We start from the raw sequence: 16,554 nt of genomic DNA, 5'->3' as shown, positions 1-16,554 counted from the left end.
AGGTATCTCATAAACTAAATATTGGACCACAGATAAAAAATAAAATAAATATAAGAACATTTATTCTACTTTTTAACCATTATAAAGATATAAAAATTATACAAAATGGCCGTACAATAACAAAGAAAGATATATTTGGATATAATCAGGCTTGTAAGTAATTCTTCTGAAATAAATCTCTAAATCGTCTTCATAAAAAATTCAAAACAAAAACAAAACCATCAAAATCAACTCCGGTAAAGACAAAAAAAATATATAATAAAAAAAAAATCATCTCTTATAAATAGACAATATAAATATGTGGATTAAAATTTAATCTACATAACGTATGACATAATAGATGTCAGATGTGACACAATAAATGACATAAAATGTCAAAAGACATTAACATACACATCAATTGTTATGTCGTTTAGAATTTTCTGTCCGACAATAACTTTGCTGTTTGTGTCACTGACCAGCTCGCTGTTGACAAATCTTATGTTTGCACTGTTGTGTAGCAAATCTAATTTGGATAGGCCTATTTTGATGCAATTCGTGCCGTTTTCATACAGCTGGTGGTATGATGGATGTATAGGGCCGTACCAATAGAACGGCTCCCCGGAAAGCTTGTTATATATTGTTATCTTGCCAAATTTTTGTACAGCATCCGATGATAATGACTGAAAATAAAAATACCTAAGTTTAGAACAGTGGTAGTTATGTTTTAAATTCATGCATCTGGTAACATTACACAAGAAAGAAAATACTCCACAGATTATAATATTGAAAAATACTTCTAATATGCCACTTTTTATTATTAATAACGATGAAATTTTTTTATTTGTCTCTGGTAGCTTTTTAAAAATGTTATCATTCAATTTGGAAAAGCAAATGCGTTACATTTTTGGTATTAAAGCATTTATGAGTAAATAACTTTATATTGATGCAGCTGACAGAAGATTTGATGTGTTTTGATGTGTTGGTCAAGTCACGTAACGTTACATTACATAACAAGAAAACATTTCGTGTCACATTACGTAACCACCCATTTCCTCACAATGCGTTACAAACGTCATGTCATGTTACAATGCGTTACAAAAGTCATGTCATGTCACATTGCGTTACAAACGTCACTGTACGTCACATCAAGTTAGTTCCCTCACCGTCAGTACGCCCCATAGATGATCCTCATGACACCTGACGTTCAACACGCACAGCACATCATCCAGCTCGACCACGGCGCTGGACCAGGAGCCGCAGATAGAGGACAGACGGAAAGACACGGAACACTCGCTGGCGCCGCGGTGGATGTGTTCGGGGTGTTCCTGTTACAATAAACATAAAGATAACCTTGTGTGATGACGTTTGTAACATTAGAGTAGCTGATGATGTATAAGTTAAGACTTGTATGATGATGATGACTTGTATGATGATGATGACTTGTATGATGATGATGACTTGTATGATGATGATGACTTGTATGATGATGATGACTTGTATGATGATGATGACTTGTATGATGATGATGACTTGTATGATAATGATGACTTGTATGATGATGATGACTTGTATGATGATGATGATTTGTATGATGATGATGACTTGTATGATGATGATGACTTGTATGATGATGATGACTTGTATGATGATGATGACTTGTATGATGATGATGACTTGTATGATGTATGTATGATATGTTGAATTCGTTTCTGAGACTAAAGTGTCGTGTTTGATTGCTTTGCTCATTTACCTGTCGTGTTTATATTTTTATTTTATTATTCATTAACGTTTTATAAGTCTTCTTATCCTGTCGTATTTTTGTGATTTTGTATTTTCATAAGTATTTTATTACCAAAAAAAAAACTTCAATTTATATAAATTATCATCAAAATGCATTTTCAATACCATTCTAACATGTCCTTCTATAGTGAGCTTGTTCGCTTCTTCTTGACACAGAACACATCTCACCGACTCCGTCTCTATCTGTTGCATGTAATTCTGTAATTAATAAAAATTTAATTGTATGGAATCAATATAATTAAGTTAATGTAAGTAATTAATTCCAGTACAATGACCCCAGACACATGTTGAAGTAAATATTAGTTTCCATTTTTGAAGTGAAACTTCTTATGCGACTTCCAACAAGGTTGCGTTAAATGTTTAACGTTCCTAAGATAAAGAGAGAGCGAGAGGGAATGCGTGGCGCTCGAACGCATGCGGGCTATCAGTTTTGATTTGTAAGTAGAGTTAATAAAGTTAGTTTTAGTAAAGAAACACCAAAAATTCCTTAAAAATCAATCTCAAGGCATATTTTCATTTCAACATTACGAAGTTTCACTTCTTCCGCGCGGAGGGACTCCACGCACAATTAATATTAATTTTTTTCATAAATCTTCACACGATATGTATATATGTTATAAAGGAAAAAACTAAAAACAATCTGAATTCGGGTTGTCGATTCTAACTTATGTCAAGAGGACAGGTTTTTATAACTTAAATGTGTACAAATTTTTCATACATTCCTATAATAATATTTTTCAGATGATAGCACACTTGGTTTAGCCCAAGTATACACAAAAAATAATGAAAATCTCATATATCCAAGCTGGACTAGAACCTTAGACTTTTGAAATATCGCTGTATAGTTGCTTTTACAATTGATCTATCATGTTCTGATTCTAGCATATTAATTTTTTATTCTATATTTCCTATTAAATTTTGTATATGTATTGTATATATACATTTCATTTGAACCGAATCTTTAATTCCCGAACGCACCCGAAGTGACGTTACAGCAATGACGTTTGGTTTGTTCAGTTTTGCGCGGGAAAGTATTTTATCAAAGATTATAATTAGTTTGTTCTAGTTAAGGTTTGATTTGTCATTTGAAAGTACTGGTTTTATGAGACAACTATATTATTTTAATGATTTAATTAGGATTCTAAATATATATATGATTGCTGTATACAGCATTACCCCGTCCCCCCTTATGATGTCCATAGCGTCTTCCACCATCTCCGGTATGCTACAAGTGTTTATATCCTGTGAGCTCTGAGACATCGGAGTATCGGGATCTGGAATATACGAATGAGACTCATTTGTAAGAGAATTATGCTCATAAGAGAAATATTGTTATGATTGAAATATAAGGATTTAATGTGTCTAAATTTAATTTTTTTTTTAATTATGTAGATATAAAAAAGGAATAAACGTTGAATCTTTGATCACATTTAATTTGTGTCGGTTATATGAATATAGCAGAAAATGTACACAACCCAACAACAGAATACCTTGCGAGTATCTTCTTAATGTGGATTCTGAGAATTGAAGGAATTCGTACACGTCCTCCAACCTACGGTTTTCAGCTTCGAAGAAAAAAAAAACGAGATAACATTAAAGATATAAATAAAACTAATATTGATGATGCTCTACGCGTTACTTAGAGACCGTGATGAGGGAAATGAATCTGTATGGACATTAATAAATACTTTTTTATAGTTTTACCGGCTGTATAGCATTGTTTTTAACGTAATTCTGTGAAGCGACTGACGCTACACTGGCGACTCGGGTTATTGATACACGGAAATTATGTTTACCACCCCATGTAGGATCGAGTCTAGGTTTTTTGTTCGATAGCCCAGTTGTATGGGGTGATTGTTATCATAAAAATTTGACGGGACCAAATATTTAAATTTTAGGGCTTTAAAACGGATTCTATGTCCAAAAAATATTGTACGCTAAAGCTCATTCAATTAACAAAAATTCGAGGGTTAATATTGTAAATAATCATTCGACATTTATATACTTTTTTGATAAATAAATTTGTTAATCTTAAATTCTGAATTCAAATCACACTATGCTTAGGATTACAAGTGCATTTCGTTTGCATATATTTTGAAAATTATAAGCACGGTAGCATGACGCATGCATGCAAGATGAATATGATAGACTTACAGGGGTAAGCGTCGGCGGTAACAGTGGAAGGTTGCGGCAAGCTGTACATGCAAAGCGTGGATTAATATATACGAGGTAGAAAAACATTAGTGCAAATAGCATAGACATAGCAGAGCGTTTGAAACCAACGAGACAAGATATCGGGATGATATTGTTAATAATGATAATGTTGGCATTAAATTAACATACGTTATATAGGAGGAATGGAGAAGGATTATTATAATATAATATCAGTTGATGATAATTTTAAAGTAGTGGACTGTGGGCGTTCCTCGGGGTAACATTTTTATACACCCTATATAAAGTATATATGTATACTGACGCTGTGACGACTGTGGGCGTGCTGTAAACAGACTTGGTGCTCGCTGTAGACGCTATCTTCAAGAGCGGCGTGTTGGTTATTAGTTGGTTTTTAAAATTATACAACGTCTCCAGCATCACGGCGCTGGAGCCACGCGGCATGTTGTACACGTAGTTTTGTGCTGGGACAAAAAATATATATTACAATATATTTTCATTACCACAAAATAAAGCGAATTTTTTATGCTTCATGTTGATACAAAAAAAAACTTTTTGCCATATAAATATATTAAGACATTTATTTATGTGAGCAAGTCATACTTCTCTCGGACTCCGAACTGACTTGCACGTACAGCGGCGCCGTGAGATCCTTTCTGTTGAGCTGACTGAGCTGACTGAACACCTCGCTGATGTCGGGCAGGTGCTGGCTCTCGGACACGTTTCTTATCCTCTCGCATCTTATCTGCTCTTTTATTTTCTTGTGGTAGTGTATGGAGTACAGGTCCGCGTCGCTGTAGCTGTCGGCTGTGCTCGTGTCCAGCGCCGACATGTTCGGGTACTGAAGCACGTTGCTAGACTCCACGCAGTTTATTATCTCCTGCACGTTCACGTCCTGGTTTCTGTAGCTATTTTTCTGTATCGGCATTGTACTGTTGCTTTTTTGTATCAGAGCGTTTATTTTAGCCAAACTACCGTCAATTTTTCTCAAACAGACGCTGTCTGTTGTTAAGTTTCTTGGTATCAGGTCTTGTATCGGATAAATGCCGCTCAGTGTTCGTTTGCGTTTCGCCGGTTGGTCTATAGTGTCCTATAATATGTGTGTATATATATATATATTTTAATTTCAATTCTACGTTTTAATGATATTTATTGTCATTTATGTTTACGTAAATTACGTGTTTGTTATGAATATATTGAACTATCGCGTTCCGATCGTTTACCGACGGAGCTGTCGTGATATCCCGGACTTTTAATTCCATACTAAATGGAAAAATATTTAGGGGACACTAAGAACCGTACTTAAAGTGATTGTTCGCATAGCTCTATTAACTAGAAAATAGTTGTATTGTTGTATATAAGAACATGTAATATTTATTCGCAATTTTAATTAAAATTATGAAGAAAAGTGTTAAATTTTTTGGTTATATATACTTCAAAAGTTTTTTTTTCCATGTTAAATAAACTAAAATTTTTATTTAGCTTTATCAATATTTTTTTTGGTCGACACACAAACATTAATTCACGGTACGGGATCACGGACTACGTAAAAATGGAGGAAGGAAAAGATCGTCCACTTGTTTTTAAAACGTTTCTGAATTAGTATAAGGTCTCGCAATATTTTTATCAAGACTTGTCTCTCTATGTGTAGTGACAAACAAACAAGACATATGTATTTATTTGAAACTCACACAGCAGAAATTTAATGATGTTTTTGTTTGTAATAAAGCAAAACGTCATGTCCATTTAAACAGAGAACACAATTTTTTTTATCTCATCCTATCGATATTTTTAATTTTTTTTATCGATATTTTTAAGCTATTTAGCGTATTTTTTATAAAATTTCAACGGTACTGAAGATAACACATCAAACTTAGAGCTGGCCATAATTTATCTCGGAACTACGTGAGTTACCCGCAAGATAACTGTATATCAATTGAATGTATGAAGTGCCATGATACTGACGATAGATGGCGCTAACGGCGAGTTATAATAACTATCGTTCTAACACACCATACTTCTGTGTCCATATTAAGAATTCCTACCGGACGAAGTCGCGAGCAAATATAGTATATAACAATTATTTAAATAAAGATTATATAAATAATATTAAGGAAATCTTTATATTTTTATCAATACTTCATATCAGGATATTTAATTTTATATTAAGTTTGTATGAGTTCTCAATAAATATGTATTTTGTTAATACATATATGGAAATTTCTGTTTTATGTTTAAACATCCTTCTAAGCTATTTTATTTATAGAACATGTAGTTTAGAAAGATAATATCTCACCATCGCCGATGTTAGCATCAATTGCCTCTTCAATCCCGTGTTGGATGTCAGAATGCTCGGCCTATGTCGCTTCATAACACACTTGGCTAAATTAATTTGTGGGAATCCGCCGTTAGCTATGATCTTTATACTTGACTCTTTGTTCAAATTGTCTATGGAATTTGAGGTGTAATTTTTCATATCGAAGCTCCTTAAGACTCTGTCGCATGAGTTTTTAGCGGAAATATTTCTAAGTAAATTTCTTTTAGGGTTGTAAGAGATTGTTCTCATCTCAGGGCTGTAACTGAAACGTTTTGGTGTAGACATTATCGGTGGTGAAGATTTGTGGACAATCTGTAAGAAAATATATAATTAAACACTTAAATATATAAATGCTGTACGCAATAAAAAAACTTAAAAAAAAAAACTTAAAAATTATATTCTATATTTAAAAAATTTATAAAATTTTAGTACTTCACTAATAAAACCTACTTAATTAATTATATCTTAAAATACATTTTAAATTTAATTTAATGTTATTTCAATAATTTAATTTATCTTTAACACAATTATGTATTAATAATAAGAGTCATTTTAATTAATTTATAAATATAATATATCACCTGTTTACGTTTCAACCATTCCTTTCTTGCACACACAAGTTGAAGCCTTTCAGTTTTTACCCTTTTAATGATGTTGTTCACTTCAACATCTGTGTTGTGTTTTTTGGCAAGTATTAATTCTATAAGATATATTTTCTGGAATGATTTTTATTGTACTTTAAATGCTTTAAATTGTCAATACTATTTTATTAATATATTTTTTATAAATCCTCAGCTTTCCAAAACATTCGACACTTTTTATTCATTAAGAGAATATATGGTACATAATTTACAAATTAAATAATATAAGCATTTAAAGTTAATTTTCCTAGTGTGAAATACAGATTCATAACTTAATTAAATTTATGATAGCTCATTCTTAATACAGTACCTAATTGGTTAATTAATTTAATTGTAGATATTTATTCAATATTGTATTATCATTGTTAAGGCTAGATATGAATATGGTTGTTAAAAATTAAATTTTACCTTAAAATTTGCCGGTAATTCAAGAGATTTAGCTAGATGTTGTAAATACCGATATGTTTGATTTTCCAGATTGCTATAAGAAAACACTTTGTTCTTTTTATCATCGTCTTCCATTGTTATTTATAACCGTTACACGTGCACACAAAATAATTAAATGATTATAAAAGTCATCTTATTAGTATTCATAGAAATACCCTCACAACATAATTAGCGGTATCTAATTTAAAACATTACTTCACCTGAATTATTTTTAAGCAAATAATCTTTATAAGACGAGATAAACTTTGTCTTCGGAAGTTGATGTACATACCTACTTTTTGTTTTGTTTTGATATGAAGAAACGACATACGGTTTCATTTATAATGTTATAATGCAAGAATTATATTCAAAAAAATTATTATTAATTAATAATTGTATAATTTAAAAAGATAGAATATATTTTTTTATTTACAGTTATTTATTTATTTTTTAATAAAGGAAGTAAAAAACTGAAAATCTGCTGTGATGGTATTCCTTAAGTATTACCAGATGTCGCTAGTAGTTATAGAGAACAATAATACTGGAAGTTCTCATTCATGCATGTATTATTTTAACTATTTTCTTAGGCTGCTTAAAATATTATCGATTATTTTTTTAAACATAATTATTAAATGATGATGTTGCGTACATAATAACTCAATAATAATTTACCTACATCACTCAAAGTGTCAATATTGACAAATTATATTTTTTTCATTAGATCATAATAACTTTTACTTTTTTACTTTTAATAGGGATGTGCAATTAGCTACGACAGCAATTATTATTACTACGTTCCCTATTCTATCATGTGTACTTTATTTATTCGATTGGCTTTATTAATGATAATAATAAATGTCGAATACTGGCTGAAAAAAAATTTACTGTTAAATTATACTTCGATTTTTATTTTGAAAATTTAGAACATTTTTTTTTTATCTCTTAAAGTAATCCACTCTGGGTTCAAATAAAAAATGAATTGCAAATAGACATATTGAAATAAAATATATTTAAATAAGTATAAAAATATTAAGTCACACTTCATTTAACAGTTTAGATGAAACGAAAGTGTTGAATGATTTGGTGTCAAACAAACGCATTAAATGTCATAGACGTGAGGTTAGATTGAATTTTCATTCTATACTAGAAATATCAAAAATATAATAAAATCTCAATTGATTTGGTAATAATAAGGATGTTAATAAAAAGGTGTGTGTTTATGAATACATATTTTATTTTATTATAGTGTAGTAAATTTATAACAAGTTTAGTTGAGCTTTCTAATTAGCGGTAAAGACTTGGGGTTCTCTGGTTGTGCCTGCATCAGCTTTCTAAACGGATGGACTGGATTTTGACTGTAAATGATAGAACAGGAATATATCAACATATCATATAAACTTTTACGTTACATCGCATCCAATTTTTTGTCCGCCTATCGCATGTCGCATTTCAGACGGCCGTTGTTAATAAACGTATGCCATATGTAAGAAAATACTTTACACTAACACTTTACTGATAAGTGGTGTTTATAAAAAGGTTTAGTAATTTTATATTTAATGAATATGTTGATCTATTTTAAGTGTCTAAGGCAGTGGTTCCCAACCTTTTCTTGACTAGGGACCACTTTGTATTCTCTGTTGTTCGCACGGGACCACGACGTAAAAGAAAAATAAAGTGAATGACTAAGAAATAAACTTTAATAAAAAACTCAATGTGTTTAGTATCGACAAAAATATTTTATTAAAACATTAATAAAATTTAAAACAGTTTTTAAATTCGTTCGCGGACCACTTTTTGAATCCCGCGGACCACCGGTTGGGAACCACTGGTCTAAGGAATATAACCTATAAAATTTAATAGCAGTCTATAAAGCAGTGTAGTTGCGAGTGTTGATGTAAAGACTTATATTATTTAAAAAACGTACTTTAATTTCACAATGCAATATATTTAAATTCTATTCAACATCGATAACAATATAATATAATAAAGTCGTTTAAAAACAAAAATTGTTATATATATTGTTATATAATACATAATATAATAAGACAGAAAAAATCGAATGTTAGGAGGCGATTAAAGAGTCGTAGAAACCAAAAAAACAATTTTTGGAATTTTTGTTTGGCTGTCTGATACGTTATAACTTCAAAACTTCTCAACGGATTTGAACGAGGTTTTCACAGTTGGATTACATATAATTAGAGGCTTTTTTAAAACTTTGTTTCGTCAAAATCGGTTAAGGGAAAAAGAAGTTATGGTCAATTGAAAATTTACTTCAAGCACTGCTTCAAAACTTAAACACTACAACTTATGTATAGATATTAGTTAATAGTTTATTAGTTATATTAGTTACTAAAAAAATATGTTCTAACATATGTTAACCTTAATATTAGAAGTTATGAGAGGTAACAATAATAATATATAATAATTTACTCGCCTGTTGGTCCCAAACTTCGCGATATCCTTCATGGCGTCTTTGAAAGTGACAATATTTTTCGTGAACGGCATCTGTTTTTCACGAATCTCTTTATTTTCCATTTTCTAAACAGAAAATCAGTTAATGAATACTCAGATTATAAGTTATTTAGTTCGTTGCATACATTTAAATGCATTTTAAAATTAAATTTTATCTTAAATAGGAAGATGAAATATTTAAATTCTTATGATTTAATTTATTTGTCAGCTTAGTTTCAATGCTTTTGTTAGTTAATTTCCCTAATCCCACCACATATACGAACCCAGTACTATAGGGTTTTCCATTAAGGGCGCTTGATCTTTGAAATGCAAAAAAAAAATACATGTAGGAAAGATATTTACGAAATTTTTTTTTTATTTGGAAGGTCTATCGACCCCATTATGTATGGAATATGACATCATTCAAATGACCGCCACGGCTTCGGTTGGTGGCGCGCACACGAAAGGTCCAATTTTCGATGACTCTGGCGCACAAATCGGGCTGTATTTGATCGATGGCGTGGCGTATGTTGACTTTGAGGGCATCGGTGGTTTGCGGCTTGTTGGCATAGACCTGCGACTTAAGAAAACCCCACAAGAAAAAGTCCAGCGGGGTCAAATCGCACGATCTCGGTGGCCAGTTCACGTCGCCTCCGCGCGAGATGACCATGTCCAGAAATTGCTCGTGCAGAACTTCCATCGTAGCGTGTGCTGTGTGGCACGTAGCGCCGTCCTGTTGAAACCACATGTTGTCCAGATCCATATTCTCGATTTCAGGCCAAAAGAAGTTGGTTATCATCGACCGGTATCGCTCACCATTGACGGTGACGGCCACACCATTATCGTTTTCGAAAAAATACGGACCAATCACGCCTCCGGCCCAAAATCCGCACCAAACAGTCACTTTCTGCGGGTGCATTGCCACTTGGTGAACCTCGTGTGGATTGGTCTCGTCCCAAATACGGCAATTTTGCTTGTTGACATAGCCATTCATCCAAAAATGCGCCTCGTCGCTGAAGATGATTTTTTTGCCAAAATCGGCGTCAACTTCCAACTGCTCTAATGCCCAGTCAGCGAACACACGGCGCTGTCTATGGTCATTAACCTTGAGCTCTTGGGTCAGCTGGATCTTGTACGGGTGCAGGCTCAAGTCACAACGCAAAATTCGCCAAGTTGTCGTCTGCGAAAGGCCGAGTTCCTATGCGCGACGCGGAATTGACTGCCGCGGGTTTTCGAGGACACTGTCGCGCACAGCGGCGATATTCTCGGCAGATCTCGCGTTACGTTGACGCACGGGAACCGGCTGATTGTTAACTGACCCGGTTGACTCGAATTTGTCCACCAATCGACGGATAGTCGACTCGGCAGGACGATCATCGCGACCGTAAAACGGGCGAAGTGCGCGGAACGTTGCTCGAACTGAAGACCCATTTTCATAAAACAATTTTATGATTTGCACGTGCTGCTCGACACTGTAACCTGCCATGGTGGTTTGGGAGGACGGAATGAATATAACACACTGCATTTGACAGCTGTCACTCAAACAACATGGCCGCAATCAGCTGTCAAAGTTCAAGCGTCCCTATTGGAAAACCCCATAGTAGCGACGTCAAAGATTGAAAATAATCATATAACATACAAGCAAAGTCACGGAGAAGTATTAGATAATATCTTAATGAAGTACCATTATAATTTTATTCTCTTGTATTTGTTTCGTCAACGATTTTCTGTATTTTATTTGATTGTTCAGTTCTTCCTTGCTATGTTCTAGCTTCTTTGTTAGCTCTTTATGCGCTGTCTCTTTCACTCTCGCCATTGTCTCCATCCTTTCCTTTCTCTGTCTCTCTCTTTCTATGTTCAAATCTTCTAGATGGTTCTTGTACTCTTGAGACGCTTTCTATAGATAATATTTGTGTTGTTTTTTATAATGCCTGTGTTTTGTAACTTAAAGATGTTTATAACAATAAAGAGTTAATTAGTTAAAAAAAAATAGATTTTAAAGGTTAATAAGTATGTATTATATTAATTTCATAAATTATTTCATTGTTCATAAAGGCTTACGTATCTGTTATTTCGTCTCCCGACTTCTATCTCCCTGGTGACGTCGTCCGCCTCCCTCTCTTTCTCTTGTTTCAACATAAACGCTATTCTCTCTGTTTCTTTTTCCAAATTTTCAGCTAATTTTCTCTCACGTGAACGATGATCCGTGAATAATTTCTTCTCCATTTTTAAACATTCCTGAAATATGAAGAAGATATAAAAAAAAATGTATTGTTGATATTTGAAATTGTTCTTACTAACAGTTTCAAATCTAGTTTTGAGCCGTGACTTTACTTACTCTTATCGTTTCTGGGTTTCTAAATCTCAAGTGCAAAATGTCTTACGCGTGTGTGTATTGTGTGATACGTAACAATGCTTTTCAGATGACAAGCTCGTAGCATTACTAGATTTATGTCTTGTTTAGGATTTATACAGAAACAAACAGATTTACCAAATAATTAAAAACTTTATGTATACAAGAACGATATTTAATATTAGTTAAGAAGAATATTTAATATTAGTGAGGATTAGAAAAAAAAACTCAACTATTTCGCCACTATTTATGTGTAACTTAAAGAAATTATTGATTGATGGAATGAATGAATGAAAGAAAGAAATGACTGAATGAATGAATGAATATGTAACAAAATAAACAGTATTCTCATTCGTTCCATACCATCCGAGCTATCTTCTGCTCTCTTTCCCTCCTCAATTCTTCCAAGGCGGTGTTTATAATTCTATCATCAACTTGTTTTTCCATCTCCTTATCATTCATCATCCTGGACGTCTTCATGTTAAAGCCTTCGAGGTAATTCATTTTGTTTTTCATCTGCTGATTCTTTTTCCTCGTTATAGCTTAAACACGTTAAAGGAGTTTTATCTATTTTTGGCGCATTGTATTTCTTTATATTAATATATTATTTTTTCTTAGTATTTGATTCCTGATGTGACTGATTTTTCGGGGGCGATAAGTAGCACTTCTCTGCATTATATGTCTAAATTTTGTCTCTCATTGAATTATAATTTTAAAAACTTTCCAATATTCAAAGATGTTTAACCGAGTCTATGTAATTACTTATATATTATAATATTTTTGTTATTTTGTGTTTCGTACAATACTCCCAAACATCGAAGTATATAAACACGAAGATTTCTGTGTTAATACTTTCAAACTGTCAGTTCTGTGTTGTCGAAACAAACTTTTACTAGTCAAAGTATGTAAACAGTTTTTTATTCATTAATATAGTACCGATGTAGGTTCTTAGATAAAAAAACTGAAATCTCTTCGTACGTGAAAATTCAGACTTGAGTTAAGCAAACAGAAAGAAAAGTTAATAATAATTAGGATTAAAAAAAAAAAATTCAATGAGTTTTGATGAAAAAAAAATAAGTCATATTATTGTATATATTCATTCATTCATTCTTTCATTCTTTCATTCATTCATTCATTCATTCATTATTAGTACCATCATAATAATCCTGTTCCATTCTATATTTCATCTTCTCCAATCTCCTATTTTCTATTTCTCTCTCACTCTGTATTACTTCCCGTCTCTTTCTATTCGCGCTAGTTATTTGTTCGTCGTACGCTAATCGACGTTCGATCATTTCTTGTTTGTTCTTCTCAATTCTCAGCCGTTCTTGTTCCTCCTGAGATATTATTATATTAATCAGTACTACCCTGCTTTAAGCATACCTTTGAAATAATATATTTTAGAATATAAAAGATTTATATTGAAAAAAATTTCACAAAAATTTAAAGGGATTTTTTAAGCGTTTTTGTTAATATTTTATTACAAATATTTCAAACTCCATAGTTATAAGTTCATTGACCTTTATCCTAACATCTTCTAGCAGTACTTGATGCCACATCATATCAACATCTTCTTGACTCTGTTGAATTCTCTTCTTTTCTATCATCTGTTCTCTCTGCATTTCCCTCAAGAAAATTTCATCGGCTTTTGTGCTTTTCATTCCCTTTGCACTAAAATAAAGTACTATTTTCATTATATCAAAATTATCTTAAATTAAGATGAAATTGTATATAATTATTAACATTTTTTCTCTTTCTAACGCCTTCAAGCACTCTCGTATTTTCTCTTTATCTAAATCTTCTTCGTATTGCTCTTTTCTATTCTTATTTTCACAGTAACCACACTCTCTTATTGCATCTCTTTCTGCTTGTTCCTGTACAAACTCCTCGTGTTCTTTCAGTAGGAGATGTTGTAATTTTTCCCTTCTATGTCAAAGCTTTATCTCCTCTTTGTCCAGTAACTGTCTCACCCTCTCTTCAGCCCTATTTATGATCGCTCTGAAATGTGCCATATAACCATTGTTTACTAGCTACCGTTTTTTCATTTATTTTATTATGTTATAGGTATTTCATATAACTAAGTAAATCTTATATTAATTGATTTATCCGTAAAAAAATCAAGATCATATAAATGAAACTAACGGGCAGACGAGATGCCGTGACCACGGTTGCTGAAAAGTAACCGAAACGTCGGGAGTACGTAGTTTTTTACAAAAATAAACCACGCGTAGTATATCCAAAAAATATAAGTTTCATTTAAATGAATAAAACTCGCGAAAGTCTTAGATCTCAATCAAGATCATAATTTTGTAACATGGATTTTGTAAGTAAGTTCATATTGCTCAATTACTTTCATCTGAGAATAAATGTAACCCACAAAAGTTATAATGTATATATATATACTAGTTTTTGTCCATGACTTCGTCTGTGTGAACTTCGGAATAAGACTCAGAGAGAGTAAGAGTCGTTTTACAGTGGCTCGCATTCTCTTTTTCAAGTCACGTGTACGACGTCTCACATGAGGTCACATCTGATGAGACGTATCCTATGTTTATCTCCTGGTTCTGAACTACCTCCTAAACAATCCCATCCAAATCCGTGCAGCCGTTATTGAGTTATGAGTAGTTTAAGTCATATATATTACTCTAGATTTTCTTAAATATTATATATTATACAATGGATATTACTTTTCCAAATGTATTTTATCGTAGTCCACCATATCAGCTGTTCTCTTCATGGCCTCGACCTCTACAACTGGCTCTACAGATCTTTGTTTCCTTTGCTGTGAATTAAATGTATGTATGTATATTATGTATCGTGGGTATGATTGTTAGTTTTATTCTTGAATAAATTTATTTTTATTTTAAAGTTATTTATTTCGTTTGTATGGAATAGTAATTTGTTACATTTATGTTAAATTACTATTTTTTTTTTTTAAATAGTCGCCCAAGTTGCAGTTAATGTATAAGTTCTTCGACTGTGAAAGTCCTAATTTGTTGTGTAGTTTCAAATATTAATCGAAATAATAAACAGGAAGGTACGTTGCGATTTTTTTTTTGGTATATTTACCATGCAGGCGTAAATAGATATGCGTTTAATGAAAAGCGGTTATATTAATATAACGGACGGAGAGTTAAGTTGCATTGTTTAATAGCGATTTAGTGGGAAAAGGCTTTGGGAGTGATTAAAAAATATTTAAGTAAATGTCAGCGTCGTCTACAATTTGCGGCATGAGCCTTCATAAAATACAACAGTTGTGCCTTGGTTTTGTTGGAACAAGACGAACATTAGGATTATTCTACGTCTTAACTATATTACTGGAAAGTATTATCGAAACCTGCTCAGCATTTCAGTTTGAGAGTAACAAATATCCACGTATTAAATCCGGTCTCACAATTATTTTCTTCAAACAAAAAAATTACTAGTTTCAGCAGTTTTTATTAGTAAAGTTATGTACGTATAATGCATAACACATTATATAAATATATGACTTTAATTGCTATTACTATTACTTTTAAATAACAACTTAAATAGAAAATAAAAAATATACATACAGGCATTAATAAAAAAAAAAAAAGTTTTTTTTTTTAAATACATTACCCTCCAGAACTGCGTCGGATGTCCAAAATATACGGACGAAGATTTTAAATGGAACTTATTCAACTCGACCATCTTGTAGCTTGAAACGATAGTCACTAAATGTAAACTACAACCTCCACTCGCGACACGATTGATTTAACGTAACTATGGCAATATTCATTATAATGGTTAATGAGTATATATCACTATATTTTGCCTGCGGTTCTGTCGTAGTTATCTGTGATTAAAGCAATAGTCTTTCGTTTACGGTGTAGCTACATAAAAATTACTTACGGATTTATGATAAGTACAATATTTTCAACAGTGAATATAATTTAATATTTAAAGATAACAATGTATTTGATACTTATTTGTGGTCTGTAAAAAAAATATCTACTTCTATTTGAGAGATCAAAATTGTCCTACACAGAAAATTGAACGAAACCAAAAAAAAAAAAAGTTTTTTAAAGTACATATTTCTTTATATTATTACAAGTGTTAAATATTCTTAAATGAATGTAAATAAAACGTTTTTCTTACAAAGTTGAGGTTGATACAATATAAATTCTTTTATGTTCCCCAGTAATTTAGTTTAACACGGTCGTTGACCCCCATTACATGGAGTGCATCGAGCGATTTAGAATTATATTAGTTCAATTTAGCTAATAACGTACCGTGCGTGTTTCAAGGCTCTTATTGTCTGATTTGATAGTTAATTTTACAATTTTAGTAGACATTTTATACGGTTACTAAATTTAATCACATTGACAACGAAAGGATTTCGAATTTAAGAATTATTTGTTTGACATTTCAATAAAGATGGCTGCCTGTCG

General features: G+C 32.0%; 2 protein-coding genes across 3 annotated transcripts; both read right to left on the bottom strand.

Moving 5' to 3' along the window:
• Positions 1–58: 58 nt before the first annotated feature.
• Positions 59–7,548, bottom strand: LOC116773408 (uncharacterized). Its single transcript, XM_061528880.1, has 11 exons — positions 7,321–7,548; positions 6,853–6,987; positions 6,251–6,583; positions 4,558–5,044; positions 4,259–4,418; positions 3,937–3,977; positions 3,273–3,347; positions 2,959–3,056; positions 1,888–1,980; positions 1,146–1,307; positions 59–662 (listed from the first exon to the last, which is right to left on the bottom strand). The coding sequence occupies exons 1-11, from the start codon at positions 7,432–7,434 to the stop codon at positions 375–377; spliced, it is 1,986 nt and encodes a 661-aa protein (XP_061384864.1). The 5' UTR covers positions 7,435–7,548; the 3' UTR covers positions 59–374.
• Positions 7,549–8,554: 1,006 nt separating this feature from the next.
• On the bottom strand, positions 8,555–15,878 carry LOC116773526 (histone-lysine N-methyltransferase, H3 lysine-79 specific-like). Of its 2 annotated transcripts, XM_032666000.2 has the most exons (10): positions 15,743–15,878; positions 14,830–14,924; positions 13,886–14,140; positions 13,663–13,813; positions 13,296–13,479; positions 12,506–12,684; positions 11,851–12,027; positions 11,474–11,686; positions 9,773–9,876; positions 8,555–8,693 (listed from the first exon to the last, which is right to left on the bottom strand). In XM_032666000.2, exons 4-10 carry the CDS (start codon positions 13,801–13,803, stop codon positions 8,606–8,608), a joined length of 1,086 nt encoding a protein of 361 aa, XP_032521891.2. In that variant the 5' UTR covers positions 13,804–13,813; positions 13,886–14,140; positions 14,830–14,924; positions 15,743–15,878; the 3' UTR covers positions 8,555–8,605. The 2 variants fall into 2 exon arrangements, with proteins under 2 accessions (XP_032521891.2, XP_061384863.1); XM_061528879.1 differs by lacking the exons at positions 14,830–14,924; positions 15,743–15,878 and having other exon boundaries at positions 13,886–14,622.
• Between the last annotated feature and the right edge of the window lie 676 nt (positions 15,879–16,554).

This window comes from Danaus plexippus (assembly GCF_018135715.1).
Source record: "Danaus plexippus chromosome 22 unlocalized genomic scaffold, MEX_DaPlex mxdp_33, whole genome shotgun sequence".
Classification (NCBI taxonomy): Eukaryota; Metazoa; Arthropoda; class Insecta; order Lepidoptera; family Nymphalidae; genus Danaus; species Danaus plexippus.
Note: the sequence above shows the minus strand (reverse complement) of the source record. Positions and strands in the feature narration are given on the sequence as shown.

What these genes read in the sequence shown, in the direction of transcription:
- LOC116773408 (XM_061528880.1), bottom strand. Translation starts at nt 7,434, where the DNA reads ATGGAAGACGATGATAAAAAGAACAAAGTGTTTTCTTATAGCAATCTG. An exon ending in AATTACCGGCAAATTTTAAG is followed by an intron (nt 6,988 to 7,320) that starts GTAAAATTTAAT and finishes AAATCATTCCAG; the next exon opens with AAAATATATCTTATAGAATT. An exon ending in TAGAAGGACATGTTAGAATG is followed by an intron (nt 1,308 to 1,887) that starts GTATTGAAAATG and finishes TTATTGTAACAG; the next exon opens with GAACACCCCGAACACATCCA.
- LOC116773526 (XM_032666000.2), bottom strand. Translation starts at nt 13,803, where the DNA reads ATGAAAAGCACAAAAGCCGATGAAATTTTCTTGAGGGAAATGCAGAGA. An exon ending in GGAACAGGATTATTATGATG is followed by an intron (nt 12,685 to 13,295) that starts GTACTAATAATG and finishes AACGTGTTTAAG; the next exon opens with CTATAACGAGGAAAAAGAAT. An exon ending in AAGAGAATAAAATTATAATG is followed by an intron (nt 9,877 to 11,473) that starts GTACTTCATTAA and finishes TTTTCTGTTTAG; the next exon opens with AAAATGGAAAATAAAGAGAT.